Below are 22,329 nucleotides of genomic sequence, written 5' to 3'. Positions count from 1 at the left end.
AGCAGTGTGTCAATCCCAAACTCCCAGTCTATCCTTCTTCCCTTCCCCCATCCCCAAATATTTTCTATTTGATATTTTTCTCATCTGTAAAATAAATAAGAATAATGTAGTAAAGGGAACACTTTCAGGCTCTCTGGTCTCCTCCTAACTATATACTAAGAGTGCATGGTGAAGTTCAGGTGTTAGTAGATGGTATTGCAGTCCAGGTTTAAGAAATGCCTCAATTTCACCCTCCCACTCACCCTTTTTCCCTTACTGAATTTTGGCAGAGGGAGCTGTTGATCTAGAGATACAAGCACTACTCAGGGCAGGTCTTTCTAGCCAAGACTGAATCAGAAAATATGGTTTAGATGTGAAGGTGTAAGTGAAGGCCTCTGCTTACTACTTCTTGAATCAAGATAGCTCTTGGCTAAGGTGCTTCCTCAGTTGCCAACAGAGATGTGACATGACCAGCTTAGTCCAAGACAGGAACCTTAGACAGGAGGGAAAATGAGAGTGTCCTGTTTTAGAGCTGATCTTTAAACCAGGTTCCCCGACCTAAATTACACCACCAGGTAAAATGTGGCCCAGTGAATGTCCTGGCTTCTGACCAAAGAGGTCAACAATCATTCCTCTCTTGGAGTCAGGGAGGGAGCTGAAGGATCACCATTTCCCTGCATTCCTTCTCAAAATGTGGAGTCTGTTGAACTAGGGCCGCTAGACTTAGCAAATAGAAATATAGGACAACCACTTAAATTTGAATTTCAGATAAATGAGGAATCATTTCATAGTATAAGTGTGTCACATGCAATGTTTGGGACATGCTTATACTGAAATATTTTTGTTATTTATCTGAAATTTAAAGTTAACTGGGCATCCTCTCTTTTACCTGGCAAGTCTGTTTCCAACAGTTTGTTGTTTTTTTTTGCGGTACGCGGGCCTCTCACTGTTGTGGCCTCTCCCGTTGCGGAGCACAGGCTCTGGACACGCAGGCTCAGCGGCCATGGCTCACGGGCCTAGCCCTTCCGCAGCATGTGGGATCTTCCCGGACCGGGGCACAAAGCTGTGTCCCCTGCATCGGCAGGCGGACTCTCAACCACTGCGCCACCAGGGAAGCCCCTGCAACAGTTTTTTTAAGGTCAGTTTGGTGATGGTTCATTGAGACTGATAGAAAGGCTCGCAGAGCTCTTTGGGGAGGTTATCCTGTGTGTTGTAGGATGTTTATTAGCATTCCTAGCTTCTAATCACTAAAGGCTAATCACATCCTTCCTCTTTCCATTGTGACAACCAAATATGTCTCCAGACATTGCCAAATGATTGCCAAATCACCCCTAGTTGAGAACCACTGCTTTAGAGATAGTGGCAAAAGCGAGGCTGTGAAGCATATCAAGATGGTAGACCTGGATAAAGGTGGTACTTTCATCCAATCAAGATGGTAGACCAGAAGGTGGCACTTTTATCCAATCCAGATGGTAGGCCAGAAGGAGGCACTTTTATCCAATGCTGATACATGTCCTGTCCCTTCCTCCGTTTTCATCCCTCCCCAGATTCTGGACTTCTTCACAGTAATGTAAGGAACTGTCTAGACATACGTAGAGGATCTCACTAATACAGTTTTGGTCCAGTGTTGATTATGATCACTGGAAAATTATGCTTTATTCACTCTGCCTTTCTAAACGGCTCACGTGAGGCTCTATCTGGCAACTCTTCAGGTTTTAACTCAGATATATTTTTCAGAGAACACCCAACAAACTATTAAACCAAATACTTAAATTTTATAATTTTATCACAGGTCATCAGTTTGTGTACCCTTGGTGAACTTAGCATTTGATGGGCAAAATTCTTATAGTCAAAGTGCCTCTCTTAAGTGTATGTGTTATTCTTTTGCTTCATTTTGTAGAGGGAGAAATTTAGAGGCATTGGATAATGAATTCTGTCCTTCAAACGTTTCCACCTTCACATTTATCCTTGAAAAAATGCTGATATGCCTTCATGTGATGTCTCCTATTTGTAAAGCTTCCCTGACTATGTTGTCTTACTTCTTTGGAAAAAATGGAAGCGACTTTTGCTTTATTAACTTCGATTGTCCAGCATTGATAATTAATTTTGTAGGCCTATCAGCTTATGTAGCGGGAAAATTTCATCAGCAAGTTAAATGTAACTTCTTTTTTTCATGGCTTTCCATATTTTGTAGGCTTTTAGAGAAGCAATGGTTTTATAAAAATCCATTGAGCAAAGCAAAGACAATGTACTCATCTGGTTATATTGCTGTGGGAAAAAAAATTTCTCTTCTGGAATCCTTATAAAGGTTGTATGTTCTCAGATCTCTCTTACCTAGTGTGCTTCCTTAAATCAGAATATTCTTTTCCCTTAAAAGCCCACCTTAAAGAACAACATTATCTTTATTTGTGATCACCGGCCTTCATCATTGCAGAGAAAAAAACCTGAGCCTTCTCAGATTCTGATATTTGTATTTAATCAATAACCACATTCCTTTTTCATCTGTCTTACCTCTGCAATTGCATTTTCCCAGCTGCGTATATTTTATTGTGTAAGAATTCAATTGAAAGAGCCATTCATGTTTGCAAAAAGGATGATGTTTTATTATTGGTGATAAAGAAAAGAAATTGCACACTTTGTATAACCGATCCTTTCTGTTAGAGCATGGAGCATGGTGAATTCTGAAAGTGAGGAATAAGTTAACAAACCGTGGTAAGAGAGGCCACAGAAAGATCTTGTAGTATTCTGACCACAGTATAAAATAAGACCTGACAATTCTTTTTTTTTTTTTTTTTTGTGCGGTACGCGGGCCTCTCACTGTTGGGGCCTCTCCCGTTGCGGAGCACAGGCTCTGGACGCGCAGGCTCAGCGGCCATGGCTCACGGGCCCAGCCGCTCCATGGCATGTGAGATCTTCCCGGAACGGGGCACGAACCCGGGTCCCCTGCATTAGCAGGCGGACTCTCAACCACTGCGACACCAGGGAAGCCCAAGACCTGACAATTCTTAACGTCTCTAATTGACAAGCGTTCAATTCACATTCGAAATGGACCATCTTTGCCCAATTTGAGGGTATGTAGACTAGAAAGAATAAGGGGATGATGGTCAAAATAAATAACATCGATATGACATGGCCTGATCAATGACACCAGGTACCATATTATTGGGACAGGATCCCAGAAACCCCCTGCAGGTCCAGGTGTTCTTCCTTGAGTGGCTGGATCGGGGGGAGGTGGGTGGGTGCTTGGAGAGGGGCCAGGTGGCAGGGGGTACAGGGAGAAGCCCTAAGGAGGTTCACGGTAGCAACTGTTTATGAGCCAGTCTAGTAGTAGTTTAATATTTGAACAGTTGGAGTAGCTGTACCACTGTGTAAAGCTGGACTAAGAAGTGGAGAATCCTGGGGTGGTACAGTGTCATTAGAAAATTAGACCACCGGTTTGATTTCCCAACACTGCTATTAAATCACTGTATGGTCTTGGATAAGTCAGCTCTTGGGGTCCTCTATTTTCTCTTACGAAAAATGAAAATACTGGGTAAGAACAGCTCTAAGTCCCCTTCCTAAGGGTTTATAGTTTTCCCTCATAAAGATCTACAAGTTCTATGCATAGAGAATAGAGTTGTCTCTGAGCTTCCGAAGAGCACTGAGACCAAAGTGTTTCATAAGGGGTGGGCAGTCACATGCTCTGTGCTTCGTGGAAAACATGATAGTCAAACAGGGATGAAGCCTGCATTAACCATGGATGCTCTGTGCTATCAGGAACAAGACAAGAGCAGTTCAGTGCCTTTTGATGGGAAGCTTAAAAATATTTTCAAAAGATTAAGAGTTTTCAGCGTTTTGAGGAAATTACTGCAGAGTAGAAGAATGTGCTAGTTGACTACAGAAACAAAACAAGTGTAGCTTTTGTTCAAAATTACCTAAGTCAGGCAAAGACAGGTATTTTGGAATTTGTTGTTGTTGTTTGCCTAAATCATAAAAAGTTCCCTCGACTCTCCATTTTACTTTCATGTTCTTTGTCCGGTTATTGATATAGTGTGCTTTTTTATATTCAGTGAAGATGTCCATGGGAATATTTAAGCACATGTTTGTGAGCAACGCCATGCCTACAGAAAGTAAAGAAAATTCCAAAGTAACTTCAACCTGCACAAATTGTTTTAATTCGTTGGAGTTGGAAGTCACTTTCTACGTTTATATCACATCTTTAAAAAAATTTTTGTACGTGTGAGGAAGTGCTCAACATAATTATGAATCACTTGAATTATCAGAAAAAGAAAAAAAAATATGGTTTGTGAAGCACGTGCTGTATTAGGAAACTTAGTGCTGCATAAGTGCCTGCACATGTATTTCTTTCAGGTGCCTACACAACTCATCGTTCAGTAAAATGAAATGGTTCTGTTTTAATATCCTGCTGCTTATTGTACCTGACAAACAGGAATGAGGAAAATGGCAAATTGATGATCTGGGGTCATTTTCTTGAAACTTGCACGTAATTCCCATTTCTACTCATTAGAATAAAGAAAAGCCTTTCTGTAACAAATTAAGAACATGCATAACCTGTTATGACATAGTCATAGACATAATAATAATACGGTCTAGAATTACAGCACTCTCTCGAAGTACATCATATTCAAAATTCACTGGATATGTCTTGGAGACATCTGTAGTAATTATAGGAACACGGTTTCTAATTCATTTAATTCCCTTTCTACCTAAACTGAACATATAAGTGAATTTTAAGAGACTGTACAAATAAATTTTTAATTACAAAATGATGTTATGCAATGCATTATTAATAATAACCAACAATGCGTAATGTTTATACATGAGTCCATTAGAAGTACAAGCTAATGTATGTCAGTTCTAAAAGAATGTGCTAATTTGTCCTGAATTTGTGAATGAAGTTGAATCCATGATGCAAGCCAGTGAGTGCAATAACAGAATGGCTTCACATGCTGTTTTACAGTTAAGAAACATCTTGTACCTATGGCATTTAAGAGGTATTTAAGATTTGTTCATCACATGTGATCAAGATCTGATTTTTCAGTGAGCCATGCGGTTGGGAAATTTGGAATAAGGCCATTGAGTTGACAATACTAGCTTTTTCCCAGACAGGTGCAGAATAAAATGGTCTGGAGCATCCAAGAAATGTATACAGTCCTTACATTTCAGCGCATAGAAATCACAGTCTCATTGTAATGGAGTTTCCCCCGGGGGCCAAAGGGCCTGCCGGGATGTGGTTCCTTTGTCACGCTAGTGGTAACAGATTTCTGAAATCTCCATGGCCAGCTCCAGACACTCACTGGTCTCCTGGCAAGATTCAAAAAGGCTGCAGTCTATGTCACAGTTGCAGTTGCAGTCATTCCGGGAGTGGCTTTCATCTGAGGTGTGGTGATACCTGTGAGAGGGGCAGCACAAACTGGTACACACCGTTTCACACGTATCCGGGAGCATCAGGAGACAATCCAAAAACTGGCAAAACAGACAGGTGAGGATGAGGGAGGCACAGTCCTCTGTTTAAAGAAGAAGAAAGACAATTACAGGTGGCCCCTCTGGGGGCGCATATGAATAGGAGGCATGTGCAGTGGTGTGCTTGATAACTTTATAGCCCGCTCTTAATTATTTATCCATATTAGGGGCGATGTACACCAGTTATCCTCTCAAGCTCCCCCTCCCCCATCCACTCTACTTAATTAATTGCTTCATTAACTTCCTGAGCATTTCCTATTGATTCCACGTAATCTGGTTATTTAAGGTGCTGTCACTTTTCTAAACTCCTTTATTTACGTTGCCTGCAGAGGTGCTGGGAAGCCGCACAATTAGCTGCCTATCTGGAAACCTTGCAGTGGTCTGAAAAACAGCAAGTCCTCCCCAAGTGCAGGGAGCTTGCAGCAGCAATTAGATCTGGGGACAATGAGCGATCATACACATTTCTGGCTTCTCGTCACAAGGCTTTCTTATTTGTTTGATGTGGACTCCAGTAAATCTGCAACACCCATATTCAAATGTGAGTGAAAAGCACCAAAACCTAACATAAATGACTTTTTAAATAATCATAGTTGTTTCAGGTTGTCTTTTATTTTTAATCCCTGTCTTCTTTTTCCTCCATTTATGTAAAGCCTTGATTTTATATCAACTTAAATGAAATATGTCATCGTGTACACCTAAAATGGTATAAATCTTATCAATCCTCTTTAAGAAAATTGGTTTAAAAATTTACTATGCAGACTTGTAAAAGTGTGAAAAGTATCTCTAAGGCATTGAAGGTAATTGGTAATTCTAGCCAAACAGCTGTGATGGGTTATAGATTATTGTATTTTTTGTTTCCATAAAGGGAATTAGTTAGAAGATGTAGCAGTTCTCTTGTTAAAATTATAACTTCTTAACATCTTCCTTCCTTCCTCCCTCCCTCCCTTCCTTCCTTTCTTTTTTTTTAACATCTTTATTGGAGTATAATTGCTTTACATTGTGGTGTTAGTTTCTGCTATATAACAAAATGAATCAGCTATACATATACATATATCCCCATATCCCCTCCCTTTTTCGTCTCCCTCCCACCCTCCCTATCCCACCCGTCTAGGTGGTCACAAAGCACCGAGCTGATCTCCCTGTGCCATGTGTCTACTTCCCACTAGCTATCTATTTTACATTTGGTAGTGTATACATGTCCATGCCACTCTCTCACTTCGTCCCAGCTTACCCTTTCCCCTCCCTGTGTCCTCAAATCCATTCTGTACATCTGTGTCTTTATTCCTCTCCTGCCCCTAGGTTCTTCAGGACAAATCCATTCTGTACATCTGTGTCTTTATTCCTCTCCTGCCCCTAGGTTCTTCAGGACTATTTTTTTTTTCCTTTTAGGTTCCATATATGTGTTACCATACAGTATTTGTTTTTCTCCTTCTGACTTACTTCACTCTGTATGACAGATTCTAGGTCCATCCACCTGACTACAAATAACTCAATTTGGTTTCCTTTTACGGCTGAGTAATATTCCATTGTATATATGTGCCATATCTTCTTTATCCATTCATCTGTCGATGGACACTTAGGTTGTTTCCACGTCCTGTCTATTGTAAATAGCGCTGCAATGAACATTGTGGTACGTGATGCTTTTTTTTTTTTTTCCCAGTATGCGGGCCTCTCACTGTTGTGGCCTCTTCCGTTGTGGAGCACAGGCTCCGGACGCACAGGCTCAGCGGCCATGGCTCACAGGCTTAGCCGCTCCGCGGCATGTGGGATCTTCCCGGACCAGGGCACAAACCCGTGTCCCCTGCATCGGCAGGCGGACTCTCAACCACTGTGCCACCAGGGAAGCCCACGTGACGCTTTTTGAATTACGGTTTCCTCAGGGTATATGCCCAATAGTGGGATTGCTGGGTCGTATGGTAATTCTATTTTTAGTTTTTTAGGGAGCCTCCATACTCTTCTCCATAGTGGCTGCACCAATTTACGTTCCACCAACAGTGCAAGAGGGTTCCCTTTCCTCCACACCCTCTTCAGCATTTATCGTTTGTAGACCTTTCGATGATGGCCATTCTGACTGGTGTGAGGTGATACCTCATTGTAGTTTAGATTTGCATTTCTCTAATGATTAGTAATGTTGAGCATCCTTTCATGTGTTTGTTGGCAATCTGTATATCTTCTTTGGAGAAATGTCTATTTAGGTCTTCTGCCCATTTCTGGATTGGGCTGTTTGTTTTTATGATATTGAGCTGCATGAGCTGCTTGTATATTTTGGAGATTAATCCTTTGTCAATTGCTTCATTTGCAAATACTTTCTCCCATACTGAGGGTTGTCTTTTGGTCTTGTTTATAGTTTCCTTTGCTGTGCAAAAGCTTTGAAGTTTCATTAGGTCCCATTTGTTTATTTTTGTTTTTATTTCCATTTCTCTAGGAGGTGAGTCAAAAAGGATCTTGCTGTGATTTATGTCATAAAGTGTTCTGCTTATGCTTTCCTCTAGGAATTTGATAGTGTCTGGCCTTACATTTAGGTCGTTAATACATTTTGAGTTTATTTTTGTGTATGGTGTTAGGGAGTTTTCTTATTTCATTCTTTAACATGTAGCTGTCCAGTTTTTCCAGCACCACTTATTGAAGACGCTGTCTTGTAAATTCTTGCCTCCTTTATCAAAGATAAGGTGACCGGGCTTCCCTGGTGGCGCAGTGGTTGAGAGTCCGCCTGCTGATGCAGGGTACATGGGTTTGTGCCCCAGTCCGGGAAGATCCCACATGCCGCGGAGTGGCTGGACCCGTGAGCTATGGCTGCTGAGCCTGCGCGTCTGGAGCCTGTGCTCCGCAACGGGAGAGGCCACAGCAGTGAGAGGCTCGCATACCGCAAAAAAAAAAAAAAAAAAAAAGATAAGGTGAGCATAGGTGCATGGGTTTCTCTCTGGGCTTTCTATCCTGTTGCATTGATCTATACTTCTGTTTTTGTGCCAGTACCATACTGTCTTGATTACTATAGCTTTCTAGTATAGTCTGAAGTCAGGGAGCCTGATTCCTCCAGCTCCATTTTTCTTTCTCAAGATTGCTTTGGCTATTAGGGGCCTTTTGTGTTTCCATACAAATTGTGAAATTTTTTGTTCTAGTTCTGTGAAAAATGCCATTGGTAGTTTGATAGGGATTGCATTGAATCTGTAGATTGCTTTGGGTAGTATAGTCATTTTCACAATGTTGATTCTTCCAATCCAAGAACATGATGTATCTCTCCGTTTGTATCATCTTTAATTTCTTTCATCAGTGTCTTATAGTTTTCTGCATACAGGTGTTTTGTCTCCTTAGGTAGGTTTATTCCTAGGTATTTTATTCTTTTTGTTGCAGTGGTAAATGGGAGTGTTTCCTTAATTTCTCTTTTAGATTTTTCATCATAAGTGTATAGGAATGCAAGAGATTTCTGTGCATTAATTTTGTATCCTGCTACTTTACCAGATTCATTGATTAGCTCTCGTAGTTTTCTGGTAGCATCTTTAGGATTCTCTATAAATGGTATCACGTCATCTGCAAAAAGTTACACTTTTACTACTTCTTTTCTGATTTGGATTCCTTTTATTTCCTTTTCTTCTCTGATTGCTGTGGCTAAAACTTCCAAAACTATGTTGAATAACAGTGGTGAGATTGGGCAAACTTGTCTTGTTCTTGATCTAGTGGAAATGGTTTCAGTTTATCACCATTGAGAATGATGTTGGCTGTGGGTTTGTCATATATGGCCTTTATTATTATGTTGAGGTAAGTTCCCTCTATGCCTACTTTCTGGAGAGTTTTTATCATAAGTGGGTGTTGAAGTTTGTCAGAAGCTTTTTCTGCATCTGTTGAGATGATCCTATGGTTTTTCTCCTTCAGTTTGTTAATATGGTGTATCACATTGATTGATTTGCATTTACTGAAGAATCCTTGCATTCTGGGATAAACCCCACTTGATCATGGTGTTTGATCCTTTTAATGTGCTGCTGGATTCTGTTTGCTAGTTTCTGTTTCCTTCCTTTCTTTTTCTTTCTTTTTCCTTCCTTCCCTTCCTCCCTCCCTCCTTTCTTTCTTTCTCTCCCTCCCTCCCTCCCTCCCTCCCTCCCTCCCTTCCTTCCTTCCTTGCTTCCTTCCTTCCTTTCTTCCTTTTTTTAGTTAAGAAAGTCTCAACAACATGTGAGGGTTTTGAAAAAGGGTAGGTAAGTGTTCATGTGATACAGCATCTAATTAATTAAAATCAGCATCCTGAAGACTTGATGGTTGAAAGTAACATTCTAGCATGAATTGGAGAAAAATTCATTCCTCCTGATGGGCTTATCAATCAAGTAACATTAGACTTTTTGTAATCTATTTTTTCCCCCATTAAGAATGTTAATAACCTTTGGTTTTCAGACTTCAGTTGACTGTAACTGTACAAGCCTGCAGGAGAGATTTCGCTCTTTGCCTCACCTGTCAGAGCGATCTAAGTGTTCCTAGAGCTCCCTTCATTGAATCCAAACAATGTTTTCCAGAAAACTTTTTTCTTTTCTTATTCATATACTTCTTAGTGTTTAAGAGAAGGGAGAGCATGGAAACTTGCTCTGAAAGGGAACAAATATTTTAAAGAAAACCATTCTTATTTCTTTTAAAAACATCTATAAAGGTCTAAAGTGAGTTCTGCATATAGGTAAACAGAAATCTCCCTTCATCCCTGTGTTCCTTCCCCTCCCCCTGCCTCTCACCGTCCATTTCTTTCTTCCCCATAAGACAGTGGTAAAGAACCACACCATGACTTTTATGACCACTTGAATTGCCATATATTGTTGCAGGTGCTGTGGCCATTACTCAATATTTGTAGTTTAGGTGGACTATTCCATAGTATGTCTGTGGTGTGTGTACTCATCTCTTTGCCAGACTGGGAGTATTTTTGTTCACTCAGAGCCAGTTTCTAGCATGTGGCCAACTCACCCGTAACTCATAAGTCACTATAAATCTCCCACAGAAATTCAGGAGTGAGTGAGTGCCGTACATAGACGCTATTCTGCGTATGCATTTCTGAAGAGGGCGTGTTGGTGGTCAAAGATTTCAGGCATAAAACCTCGTCACGTTTTTTGCAATTCCAAGACCGCTGTTATAGCAGCCCCTGGCAAAGAAGAAGTTCTCAGAAGAAAATATTCCAAGCAAATGCTCCCTGATCTTTTAGGCTAGAGACTCAAGTCCATGACCATATACAAATGATTTTCCCACTAGGTCCTGTCTTCTGTAGGTGCGAGACTGAAAGTTTGGCTTGGAAGTAAGTCAGGTTGTGTGTAGGGTGTTCTGTGGGGATGGGAGCTGGTGTTTCCTATCAGAGTGTGAAAACCTGTTTGTAAAATGGCCTTATAATTTCCTGTGGGCGTATAACCGTTTGGTTCAAATCCTCTTGCCAACGTCTCCTCAAATTGGCAGACTCCAGAGGTCTCCGCTTCTGATGTACACTATAGATTTTATTTATAAAAAAATATATGTTGGCCTAATCCTTTGGTGAAGTTGGCATTTGTTTCCTTCCATCTCTCTATTTTGCACTTGAGAATAGAGCCCATTTTTTTCTGTTTATAAGTCAGTCCTTTTTATTTGGTTGTAAAGGGCAGAGCCTCTTGCCTAGAGAAACACGGCAACATTAATGAATTGAAAACAGATTTTTCCCCACTTTCAAGTGTGTTCCACACTGTTCCTAAAAGACATATTAAATAATTATACACGAGCAGGCAGACCTGTTTTGCATATGGCCAGTTTATGTTTGCCCAAAGGTAGCGTAAGCAGTTCAGAGGAAAATTGAAAATGGCACTGTTTGAAAAGAGAGTTGAACTTTCCGTTCTCCTGAATGGGTATATTTTCCTTTGCCTGCAGTATTCCTTGGGACTTTAATGTTTAATAAACTTGATGTTCAGAGTCATAGCCTATGATTAGTTCTCCTCTCGGCCCATCCAAAACATCATCCCTGCATCCTGCTGCCTGCTTCCCATCTCTTCTGCTCTGTGCTCAGAATATCTCACACTTACCAAGGCCGCATTACATCATGGGTGTCCCTCTTTCCCGCATCCCACAAACCTGTCTCTTCCCTCGTTTTCTCTTGTGAATGGCTCCCGAACACACAGATTAATTGGCACAAATCTGGGACTCATTCTTGTCATTTTCCCTTTCCTCATTATACCCTTCCCAGCCAGTTCTTTCCTGAGTTCTGCTGATTCTCTCTCAAATTCCTATTTGAAACCCATCAGCCTCTATCCACCATCCTAGCTGTAGCCACCATCAGCCATCATCAGGTCAACAGAAACAGCCTCCTGTCCTGACACTGCTTCCACATGAGCCCACCTCAAATTCATCAGCCCCTGTGATACTGTTAATCATTAATTGGAACATCTCACTCTCCCTTTAGAGTCAAGTCCTAAATCCTTGGCATAGCCTGCAAGCTCCTGTGTGATCAGGTTCCTGCCTGTTTCTCTGCCTTCCAGTTCTAGTGTCCTCCTTACTCACTGCACTCCAGCCACACTGGTTAAGTTTCAGTTCCTGGCATGCACCTAGCTCAGGGCCTTTGTACATGCTCTGTCTCTGGCCTGTGTTGCACACTTTCCCCTCACAACTTTACCTAATTCGTACTCAACCTTTGGGTCTTTAGCTTAAAACACCTTCCCTGTAAATCACATCCTTGCAGAAACTTTCATAGCACCCTGCTTTGTTGTTTTCTTCATAGCACTGACCACAGGATAGTATACTAATTAGTTTATTGATTAGTTCCCTCCCTACTAAAACCTAAGTCACAAGAATGGCTTATCTCTTGTTGAATGAATGAATAAATGAACAATAAGAGATAAACAACATGGTCCCCACTATTTAGATGTAAGGACTAAGGCTTAGGGATTGTCACTGACTGTCCTAAAACTTTCACCTGTATGGTGGTGGAGCAAGGAATTAATCTAGCTCTGGATCCAAAATCTGTGCTCTCTTTCTCATTGTTAGATGTGTCAGCTGGTTCGTGGAAAGCAAATTTGCAGTCCTGTACACTTTACAAACATCTCACATGGGTCTTGAGATAACTCTCAGTTGAGTACTACTGCTGTTCTATAGATGAGGAAACTGTGACTCAGAGAATTTAAGAAATACAGGAAGTGGTGGGGCTGTCATGTGAACCTAGATTGTCTCCTCCAGAGCCCTTAACTCTGAAGCTGACCTGCCCTTCATAACACACACGCTTTCTTCTGTCACGTCCAAGCCTGGCACCAGATGCTCTAGGCCTCCTGGTGACCTGTTCTCCCTTCCATTCCCCTCTCACCCTACTCCCCTCTGTATTCACAAGACTGGTAAGGTGTGTTTTGCAGGTTCTGCCAGGTGGCTTCTGGCTAGCTCCAGCCAATAGGAGGCAGCTATAGGAAATGGGAGGGTGGGAGAAAGGAAAGCCTGGGGTATATCTCCTTCTTTCTCTCTGCTTTGTGTCTTCCCTTTGGTTTTATCTTTTTCTGAATGCCCTTCTCTTTGTGACTTCTGCTAATGCCACTTACTAGTGGTCTGTCTAGTAATAGTTAGTTGCTAGTGGCCAATGAGCTAATGCCAGTAGTAGTGATTTACTAGTGCCCTAGAGAGACCAAGGGAGGAGGTGGCAGAGCTTTCCTGTTGTCGGTAATTTCCTCACGTAGCTTTTCACCTCTCCCTATACCTTTGTAACACATTCCCAAGTATTAAATTTCTTTTATTGGACTACCTGGCATCATGGCATAGGCTCTAGTTGCTGCTGTCATAGTACCCATCTCATTTCCTACTTCTTCCTTCGTTAAACCTGGATTAAAGGAGGTTTAAGATGTATCCAAGACCTGCAGGCCATTCAGCTGGAAGTGGTATTTGCCTTTGAGCAAGAAGGCATGATAAAATCCCTCTCAAGTTGGTTCCATTTCCTCTTTACACCCCTAGGGTACATTGAGGATGTGGAGGCTATAATATGCTAAGTGATATCCTCACGCCCGTGAAGGACTACTGCAGCTTCTAAAGGTGCTAAATGTTAACTGGATAGTGGCTACTTATATAGTGTTTGTCTTTCTCTGTCTGATTTACTTCGCTAAGCAGAATATTCTCTAGGATAATCCACGCTGCTGCAAGTGGAAGTATTTCATTCTTTTGTATGGCTGAGTAGTATTCCCTTGTATATGTATACCACATCTTAATGTGGTTACCAAAGGGGTGATGGAAGGGGGCCACAAATTAGAGGTATGGGCTTCACAGATACAAACTACTATGTATAAAATAGATAAGCAACAAGAATATACTGTACAGCATAGAGAATTATACCCATTAACTTGTAATAACCTACAAAAATACTGAATCACTATGCTGTACACCTGAAAGTAACACAATATTGTAAATCAAGTATACTTCAATTTAAAAAAGAACAAAAAAGAGGGTAATAAAGAGAGGAAGAATCTGCCTCATAAGAATGGATCATGTTTAACCATGGTGGAAAAGGTAACAGTGCGAAGGAGTTTCCACTCATATACCTGAGGTCAGCCCCACGTTCACGGTCCTGTAATCCCTGAGTTTGTCTTTCCAGCTTTCAGTGTTCTTGCCACCATGATTCCCCAGGATCAGGAGGAGGGAGGAACAAGAGGTAGCTGTAGCTGCCCTCTGCGGTCCCTGGCGCATTCCTCAACTCCAGAAACATGCTTCCTGCATCTTTGGGAATCATTTTCCAAAGTGGCAAGAACATGATTCTTCCAGAAGTGACCCCAGATAAACAACAGTCTCCCTTCCTCTCCCCCCAAAACAAAGTAAGAAAAAAAAAGACAAGATACCCCCAGTATTCTCATACGTTAATGGTTAATGTGCTGTCCCTGAGAGAATTTGCCATAATAACAAGATTCATGACACCCGTCTCCAACTGATCACTAAAAGTTTTTGGTCAAAGAGTATCAAAATTGGGACTTCCCTGGTGGTGCAGTGATTAAGAATCCGCCTGCCAATGCAGGGGACACGGGTTCGAGCCCTGGTCTGGGAAGATCCCACATGCTGCGGAGCAACTAAGCCCATGAGCCACAACTACTGAGCCTGCGCTCTAGAGCCTGTGAGCTGCAACTACTGAGCCCGCGTTCTGCAACTACTGAAGCCCGTGCACCTAGAGCCCATGCTCCGCAACAAGAGAAGCTGCCACAATGAGAAGCCCGCACACCGCAAGGAAGAGTGGCCCCGCTCTCCGCAACTAGAGAAAGCCCGCACGCAGCAACAAAGACCCAATGCAGCCAAATAAATAAATAAATAAACCAAAAAAGTATAAAAATTGGTTCCCACTCCCCCAACATCTAGTTCTTTAAAAAAATGTAATACAGAATGGGAATAAATAAAGTGTGACTGCCTTTCTCTAGCTGGGGTATCATTCCTGATGTTATCAATTTTAATAGCTACTTAAATATGTCAAGATCTATTTAAGTTCAGACAAGCACAACTAACATTCAAGTCAGTTCTTTAGAACTAGAATGACTAGATTTGGGTGATACTTAGTAAGTTTTTGCTTATGTTTTTTTCTGAGCAAATGAACTGAAATAATTATAAAATTGAAACATTTTATAAGATGACACTATTGCATTTAATTGTATGAAATTTACAGTGTAGAAAATGTAATCATTTTATTCAGTAGTCCATGGTGTAATTAAGACTGTTCTTTTGAGGTATCTTGTATTTATGATTTTCCCCTTCCACCTGGATGAGACATCTCAAATTCAAAATTATACATCAATTAGGTTTATTCTCAAGATTCTTTTTAAGGAGGCTGTTTTCTCATATCATGTGTATCCCTGGTTTTATCATCCACGGGGATGCTTTTGCAATCTGAACATAGAAGCAGGAGCAGAGGCACAGATAGTGCTCTGTACTTGTTCCATTTTCTTCAGGAAAGGGACCACACAGGATGAGGCACAATTTAATAATAATGTCGCAGCACATAGTGTGTGATGTGCAGTAAAGATCATTTTAAATTCCCATCAGAGTACACATCATGAACTGTGCTAATGGATGTAACACATTTTACAAAATCTGCATGTGTGAGGCTTCTCCATCCTGTTTTAAGTGGGGCAATGTATATAAATAATAGATATTAGCAATTAAGCATCCATTCCTATGCACTCATTTATATATTTGAAAATAAATTAACCACAAACTACATAAAAGTGGATGCAATCTTCTCTTTTCCCTTCTGTTTCCCCTGCTGTTCCTGAAAGATATTTCTGTATTTATCTCAGTATGAACAGTGACCCCAGTTCTCAATTTCTGCATCCTTAAATTAATTACTATCAAAATTTTCCTAAAATGCAATGAGTCTGACTTAACTCTTTATTTCCTTGATGTTTGCTATCTAGGATAATGAGAGGTTCTTAGCACTATTTGTGGGCCCTAGTCTAGGTGTTTTACTCTGTTTTTTAACCAGGTACCAAAAACTCTTACCTCAGTGGGGGGATTTTTTTTTTTTTTTTTTTGCAGTGTGAGAAATGAGGATGAGCTATTACCTGTGTTGTCAGCTTAATACTGGAATTTTCTGGGTCATAATAGCCTCTGTCCAGGGCCTAAGAAAACAGTGTAATTCAATGGTCTTCATGAATCTCCTTTGCCCTTTTGAAGAAAGAGTAGTTGGTTCTTTTCCTACATGAGGCTCCTGAGTATGTGCTGCCATTTTAATGGAGTAGTCATTTTGGTCTTCCCTGAGAATACAAGGGTTCAGGTATCATGCTAGCTGCATTGGTCCTTCTCATTCTGCCAAGATACCTGATAAGACAGATCAGAGTGGTTCCGGAGGGGCACTCTCCTGTATTGTGTGGATACATATAATGGTAATTCGTAATTCTGGGATCATTACAACCAAGATCCATTACAAGTAAAAATCCATGCATCTCTTACATGATCTGATAAAATTCTCTATTGTCAAAATGTAGAGAACTCTCCTCTGTTGCCTGTTTTCTTTCTTTTTTTTTTTTTTTGCGGTACGCGGGCCTCTCACTGTTGTGGCCTCTCCCGTTGCGGAGCACAGGCTCTGGATGCGCAGGCTCAGCGGCCATGGCTCACGGGCCCAGCCGCTCCGTGGCATGTGGGATCTTCCCGGACCGGGGCACGAACCCGTGTCCCCTGCATCGGCAGGCGGACTCTCAACCACTGCGCCACCGGGGAAGCCCTTGCCTGTTTTCTTGATTAGCATCAAGCTCTAACAAAACCAGAAGCTTGGACATCATCTTGGACTCAAGGTCATACCTGGCAGCCTATTGGCCAAAGTTAGCTGAAAGCTGTGTATTGTTGGGAGTGTCTGGGGCTTCATAGAAGAAATAGAACTATTGCCAACACTTAAAAATTGGGAGATTTCCTGTAACACTCTAGTTCTGGCAGGTCTGAACCTCTTTTTCCTTCTGGCAACAATTAGCTGGAGCTGAGTAGAGGCAGTGTTCTCCTTGCCACAGTCCTCACCCATCCCTATCATACATCTGGAGGTACTTCCTTATTTGCACTGTCTCCTGGCAACTGCAGGCAATTGTGTCTTCTAGTCTAAAGCCTCCATGGCAATGTTTTCACGAGATCATATATAATGTGTATTAGAAATCTCTCCCCTTACTTTTTAAAACCATAATCATAATAAAAGCAGAAGTCGAACATCTGTTCTGTGAGAGGTTGTCTACTGGATGTTTTACCCATGTTATTTCATTTGATCTTCAAAACACCCTATTGCGTGTTACTAGCTCCATTATATAACTGAGTCTGAGATTTAGAGATGGTAAAAAACTTAATCCAGTGTTACAGTGAATAAATTTCAGAGCCAGGAATTAAACTGATGTGATTTCAAAGTTCCTGTTATGCAAAGTTTATTTCACTTTTTTATCTTATTTTAAAAAAGTAAATATGAATTTAAATATGGACCAGAAACTGTACCTTTTTATGTTTTCCTTTGAGAAACTTCAATGTTTCTTTAAATGCAAATGTCAATATGGAACATTACACAATTCCTGAATGGTTTATGTCTCCTATGAAGGTCAGTGCAAAGTTAACATGAGTAAAATTCCGTATGTCTTGGTGTGGAGTCCATGACCTTGAACTTGACTGTGCTGATCATTTAGCATAAATTCAATTTGCAATTGGTTTTGCAAATGCAACATGCCTCTTATGTCATATATAGAGGTGGTTTGGTGTAGCTTTGCACTGATTCGAATGCCTAGGAGGTGATGTTACCTAGAGGAACCAACCCTTTTCCACAGGCTGCTGGTGTAAGCATCCTTGTATTTTGCTGCAGTCTATATTTATACTTTTCCAGCTTTGCAATGCTATTCCACCCTATCTTCTTCTCCTCTCAAGCCTAGAGTCGCGGGTTGAATAGTCCCAGATGCAAGAAGAGAAAAAAATTGGCCATTTTTTAGTCTACTTCATAGCTCCATAGCAAGAATGATTTTACCTCACTCTAGCTATTTAAAACACTTTGCCTCAAACTCCCAGCTTTGAGAGCAAACAACCTGCCAAGCACCTCATAATTGCCAGGTGACCTTGACATGTGTCATTCATCAGAGTTTTCAAATTGAAGCCTTCCTGTTTAATATTCATGAAGACTTTTTTTTTTCTAACAGCATATATGATGGTTTTCCAGGGGCTGGGGTTTGGGGAGCTTTATTTAGAGATGGGTTGATTGTGAGAAACATACCATCAGTGTCTCTTGGATGAACTGAAGGATGAGTTTGGAGGTAGGAAAATTTCGTTTGGCATTCTTCAAGGGAGGTCAGTGATATGCTGGATTCTGACAGTTTTTTCTCACTGGGGGTTTCCTTGGCTGGTCCATCTGTGATTTTGAATTCGGATACTGAGTTTATAACGATGGTATTAATGGCTTTCTCGTCTGCCTGCTTTCCGTTTGTGAGTTGCGTATCTAGAGGAAAAAAGAAAACACACATACACAGACCCGCTTATAGTTGACGTGACCTCCCGATCCAAGAAGGGACGTTGGCAGAAAAATTCACATTCTAGGCTTTTATAAGATTAAAATCTTATTTAGAAGCATGAAGCATTATTGGACAGTATTATCTTGAATGAAAATATATGTAAGAATAAAAGTTGAGTAATTATAAAATCTTACCCATATTACAAGTTTCACCTATCACAGTAATTTGTACCACTTATTTCAGAAACACAGTGGTTTTTATAGTGATGGGTGGGGAGAATCAAGGCATTCATTCACTAGGATTAACAAAACCTCATAGAATATTGTCAGCTTATTGTCATAATGTTTTATGGATCTCAGAAGTAGTAGAAGTGTCTTAAATGCTGTTAAGTAATGTATGTGATCGCAATCAAGTTGTTTTATTTCTTTGTGTCTACAAACCTCAGTTTCCTGCCCTGTATAAGAAAAGTGGTCACACATAACCATCCTATAAGCCCATTTCTACATCTGCCCTTAAAGTCTCTTACTTCGCCAGTCTTTTCTCTGCCTTGCCATTTGTTAGGTGTCTATGAAGTTGATAGTCTTTGTGGCTTTGGGGGTGTACTTCTTGGGAACAGGCTTTTATTTCCATGTGACCACCTGGCAGGGAACCTAGAGTAAAGTCCTTTACTGAGGTTCTGGTTTGGAGAGGCACAGCGAAGGCTGAAAAGACCTAGGTGCTTCGTGTATTTCAGAACTCCCATACTCATTTACTGGTTCCCGCAGAATAATTGAGGGTCTGTTACATAACAAGCACTGGTCTCGAAACTGGGGATTAAGTGCTGACTAAGACAAGCATGGTCCCTGGCTTTCAGAAACATCCAGACGGGGTAGTGATGCAGGCAGTGTATAGCTTACCTACACCAATTAAATCATCCTAAGATGGAGAGAAGAGTTAACAGAAGGTATTCTCAAACCTGCATCCAGGATGACACCCAGGGACTTCTTCAGACCTAAACAAGCATCAGTCCTGGTGATGTGGCAGCACTATTGGGAGATAGTGAAGATGCCTTCTAGAGAATTGCGTTTTCCATCACTAGCGCAATGCCTGATTCAGTGATGCTCACAGAGTGACTGAAATCAATAAAGCAGTTGGCAACCTGGTTTAATTTTACTGTGCTTAGGTAGCTCTGTGCAAGAAATACATTCTTGCCAAGTCCGTTTTCATTGTCCTTCCAGAAATTGCGTCTTAGTTTGAGGTAGATGGAAATCTCTGCTTGATCCTGCCTCCTAGGACAGTGGTAGATGTGTCTACAGGGTAGAATCATCTAGGAAACGTTCTAAAAATTTGGAATTTTTTTAAAGCTCAGGCAATCCCTCCTCCCCCTCAACAGATTAGATCACATTTCCTGAGAGATTTTCAAAGCTCCCTGAGTGATTCCAACATGCAGAAAAGTTTGGGAACCACTGCCACAGGGGCCTTCTGCTTTTGAGAGTGGAGGAAGGAGAGGACAGCCACTGATACATACATCAGTGATTTTCAGAAGCTAATCACGAGGCAGTTGCTCTCCAAAGGCTCCTAACTGGCACGAGAGCTGACAGTATTGCACGCACAGTTGTCTTAGGCCATTTTTGTTGCTTTCTGAGCCTCCATACAGCTTTGGCTTTCAACAGTGTTTAATTTTTATTCCCTACCTCTTAGGCTGCTAGCTTTAAATCTCTTGGTTGCAGAAATAGGGGTTCAGAAAAGCATCTATTGTTGATAGCAGTTAATGTAATATTGAATAGATAGAATTAGTTCAACAGATTGGGAAGCTCTTGGGTTCCTTTAACCCAAGAGAGATTCACCAAATTAATGGTATAGTGATGATAACGATGATGATGACGATGATGACAAAAATCATAGTTTATTTTTCTTGCTTGGATATCAAAGTGTCAAGTAACCAGCTTTAATCACAAATAGTCACTCACATTATGCCTTCAGTACTTAGAGAAGCACTGATATTTGGGGCCAGATAATTCTTTGTCACAGGGAGATTGTAGGATGTTTAGCAGCATCCCTGTCTTCTACCTACTTGATGCCAGTAACACCAGCTGCCCTAGGACATGACAAACAAAAGGTCTGTGGATATTGCCACATTTCCTCCATGGGGCAAAACCACCAATTTTGAATATCAAACCACTGCTTTATACACGTGCGCACACACACACATACACACACACACACACACACACACACACACACAGAGCACACAGAATTGTATACCTTGTATGTCAAGTTCTGTGTTACCACTATGTACCTTATTTAATTTAAGCATCACAAAGACTCTAGGAGGTAATACTGGCAGCCTCCCAGGACAGATGGGAAATGTATAAATTGGTACCCCAAGTTAACAGATGAATGAGCGTAACCAAGGCTTAGTTTATTTAGATAAGTTCCCTGAGGCTTCCTTGTTAGTAAATGGTAGAGCTGGGATTTGAACCCAGGCCGTTTGGATTCCAAAAGCTTTGCTCTCGTCCCTGTCTCTTTATATTATTCAACATTTTCTCCAATTTGTTCTTAGCTTTTATCTCTGCTTCCTCACTATTGGGACTGCACATCAGCAAAACCCTCTTCACTCTCAATCCCGTGATGTGTCACCTACCTGAAATCAAGCCTTGAAAATAACGTTGCTTTACAGACATACCTAAGCAGTCTTTGCAAAGCTAAGACTACTTTCTTGCACACTTAGGGAATCCTGCCTCTTTAGTTACAGCTGCTGTATCCCGTACATCAAAGAGCATTTCAGGAAGAGTTGATAGATAAGAAAACCTTGATGAGTATAGAGATTACAGCAGCTATTTACTACAGAATTAATTGACAATCAGCTCAAATTATCACACATAGTCAGGCTGCATGTAATGTAAATTGCTTTTGCACAAAGTAATTCAGTAACAAAAAAAAAGTTGGATAGAGGTTACTGGAATATAAGAACATGCGGAGAATACAGTATACAGCCAAGTGGTATATGATTCTCTTTTTAATTTCTCGACACTTTTAAGTATAGCATTTTGAATCTAAGTGGTGTGCTACATTAAGCAACCATTTGGAGACACTGGGCTTGTACTGAGAGAATTTTATGGAGAAGTTAAACTGCCATTCATAAAGTTATTTTAATTCTATAATCTCTGTTTATATTTTTATTTTTTTTTCATTCCCCACTGGGAACTATCTGTTACTCATTAGAAAATCATCTGACAAACACACATTTCAGAACCCAGTCTGTTCAACCCAGAATTCTGACATCTGAAATGAGTCACAATTTTTGGGTGAATGTTACTGACATCTTCCATCTTTTATAGATGGAATGCTAACAGTAATTTCCCCAGATTCCTTCTTTTGTGGTGTTATTTGACTTTGTACCCAAAGTATTATAAAGTAGCATAAGCTAAAAGGAGAAACACATAAAAAGTGGTATCACATCTTCTGCAGAGAAAACTATTTTGGAATTAAATAAGGAACTCGTGAAACTAAATTTGGGATGTTATACATAGTTCTTGACATTAACTTAGAGAAAATAATTTTTTTCAACAGGAAAAAATCACCAAAATTAGGACAAAAATTAGAAGTTCAACTGTATTTCTTGGGAAAGAAAGTGTGTACTGAAAGTCAGGGAAATAGAAAATTTCTCTTTGGGCTAGAAGTAATTGCAGAAGCAATGGGCATAAACTTAAGTAACAGAGACGACAGACAGTAAATTAATTTTTTATTACCACTGAGCAAATGTTATTAATTTAATTCAATTAACATTTATTGAGTGCCCACATGCAATGGATGAATCAATGTGACAGGAGCTGTTAATTTATTTACTTTAAGTCATTAATGAAACATTTTAATGATTTTCATTTTTGCTCACTAAGTGTGACTTTAGAATTTTTGCATTGGTGCATCTTCTGAGTCTCTATATATATGAATTCAAATCATGAATAAGTAACATCTCTTCTCCCCCCCCCCCATCCTATTCTTGTTTTCCCCC

At 40.6% G+C, this 22,329-nt stretch overlaps 1 protein-coding gene across 1 annotated transcript in view; it reads right to left on the bottom strand.

Moving 5' to 3' along the window:
* Positions 1-5,226: 5,226 nt before the first annotated feature.
* The window catches only part of MDFIC2 (MyoD family inhibitor domain containing 2), a gene marked incomplete at both ends in the record, with an annotated part of 98,718 nt that continues 81,615 nt past the window's right edge, over positions 5,227-22,329 (bottom strand). Inside the window, 2 exons of the mRNA XM_082847451.1 lie at positions 5,227-5,486; positions 18,101-18,322. Coding sequence (XP_082703577.1) covers positions 5,227-5,486; positions 18,101-18,322 — 482 coding nt within the window. The remainder of the gene's footprint in view (positions 5,487-18,100; positions 18,323-22,329) is intronic.

This window comes from Leucopleurus acutus (assembly GCF_964270905.1).
Source record: "Leucopleurus acutus genome assembly, chromosome: 10".
Classification (NCBI taxonomy): Eukaryota; Metazoa; Chordata; class Mammalia; order Artiodactyla; family Delphinidae; genus Leucopleurus; species Leucopleurus acutus.
This window is presented reverse-complemented; position numbering and strand designations above follow the sequence as displayed.